General features: G+C 43.9%; 1 protein-coding gene across 1 annotated transcript; it reads left to right on the top strand.

Moving 5' to 3' along the window:
• Positions 1 to 794: 794 nt before the first annotated feature.
• On the top strand, positions 795 to 1813 carry LOC134210167 (uncharacterized). The gene is made up of 2 exons (XM_062686189.1): positions 795 to 1277; positions 1355 to 1813. The coding sequence occupies exons 1-2, from the start codon at positions 795 to 797 to the stop codon at positions 1811 to 1813; spliced, it is 942 nt and encodes a 313-aa protein (XP_062542173.1).
• The last annotated feature ends 240 nt before the right edge of the window (positions 1814 to 2053 follow it).

The raw sequence follows: 2053 nt of genomic DNA, 5'->3' as shown, positions 1-2053 counted from the left end.
TCACACTACTCTCTTTTCACAGTGAGACGTCTCACTACTCACTTTGCGCTTCTCACTTTTGACAGCGCGAAGTGATAAATGAGGAGTGAGAAGTGAGACGTCTACTTTCTTTCCTCATTTCTCACTACTCACTGTAAAGAGTGTGAAGTTCGAAGTGGATAGTGAGACATCTAACCTTTTCGGCCAAATGTCCTATTCGGCCGAATGACCCTTTCGGCCAAATGACCCTTTCAGCCGAATGACCCTTTCGGCCAAACGACCCTTTCGGCCAAATGACCCTTTCAGCCAAATGACCCTTTCGGCCTAATGACCCTTTTGGCCAAATTACCCTTTCGGCCAAACGACCCTTTCGGCCAAATGACCCTTTCAGCCAAATAACCCTTTCGGATAAACGACCCTTTCGGCCTAATTACCCTTTCGGCCTAATGACGCTTTCGGCCAAATGAACCTTTCGGCCAAATGACTTGAGGCCTAATTGTCTGTTCGGCCAACCAATTTTCGGTCTAGTGCAATTCGGCCAAATGGCTTTCGACCGAATGGGCTTCGGCCAAAAGACCCATCCCCTTTTTAAATAAATGTTACAGATGGAAGAAAATCGTCAAATTCCACCGTTTCGATGCGATATCATCGAGAAGGGAAAAGTGTCGCGAGAATGGGAAACCTGGAAATGGTCTCTTCAATGTTATTTCGAAGCTTTCGATATTACCGACCAAAAGATGAGGCGTGCAAAGTTGCTCCATCTAGGTGGAATTGAACTGCAACGAATTTTTCGTAGCTTACCGGATCATGACAAGATGCCTATGGTTACAACCGATCCGAAAGTCTATGACTTGGCTATTGAGTTACTCGATTCGTACTTCCAAGCAGGGAGGCAAGACGTTATAGAGCGCAGAAAACTTCGTAAGATACAACAAGATCCCAACGAAAAATTCTCGCATTATGTCATACAACTTCGTCAACAAAGCATGAAATGCGGTTTCGAAAAGTATCCTGTCAAGGTGTGTGAGATACTCAAAGAAATCTATTTGATAGACGTTATCGTTGAAAATTGTCCTTCAGATGAGTTGCAAAAGGCTATTCTGAAACGAGATCGTACGCTCGTAATTTCGCTCAAGGAAATTGAGAAAATCGCAGCGGTCATTGAAGACACCGAACAACAAATGAAGGAACTAAAAGGAAAGGATAGTGCAGTGCAGCAGTCTTCAATTATCGGAATAAAGCGAGCAGAACGAGCAGCTTCAGCCGTCAGGAAATTTGGAGATCAAAAGAGCCAACTGGTCAATGCGTCTGGTCGTCGATATAATCAGCAGTTTCCGACAAAAATAGCAAGTCTTCATGTTTCTCTTGTGGACAGGCAGGACATATTTCCACTTCATCGGAGTGTCCAGCTCGAGGTCGCACCTGTCTTCGCTGTCAACAACTGGGTCATTTCGAGATCGCGTGCAGAAAGCGTAAGCTGTACGTAACGAAGCAAGGAGAGCCGAAGAAAGCCTATACAATCGATGATCTACCTAAATGCACTAAGGATCAGAGTGACGAAAGCAATACAACTAACGAAAAAGTTTACTACGCTTTTTATGGAGGGAGTAAGAGCAACATATTGGAATCTACTATCGGAGGGATTGCAGTAAAGGTACTTATCGATTCAGGCGCAGACGCAAATTTGATACGATTGGAGACGTGGGAACAGTTAAAGAAGAAAAAGGTGGACATTATAAAATCAACTAAGGGATCGTGTCGTATTCTGAAAGGATCGTTAACATTATCGGTGATTCGACGGCCAAGGACTTGGGTGTGCTGCGAGTGGGAATAGAGGTGAATAACATCAACTTGGAAGGTGAACCGTTTGCAAAAATAAAAGGAGTGAAGGCAACAAGTGAACTCGATCTGCATATCAAGCCGGTGTTTCAGCCATTAGGCAGAATACCCTTACCGTTTAAAAACAGCAGTAAACCGCAAGCTTGATCAATTATTGATTCGTGATATTATCGAAGTCTGGATGAATATCTAGCGCGGTTAGGGAAAGGAAGAATATGGAGTAAATTGGACATAC

Source organism: Armigeres subalbatus, chromosome 2 (assembly GCF_024139115.2).
Source record: "Armigeres subalbatus isolate Guangzhou_Male chromosome 2, GZ_Asu_2, whole genome shotgun sequence".
Lineage (NCBI taxonomy): Eukaryota > Metazoa > Arthropoda > Insecta > Diptera > Culicidae > Armigeres > Armigeres subalbatus.
This window is presented reverse-complemented; position numbering and strand designations above follow the sequence as displayed.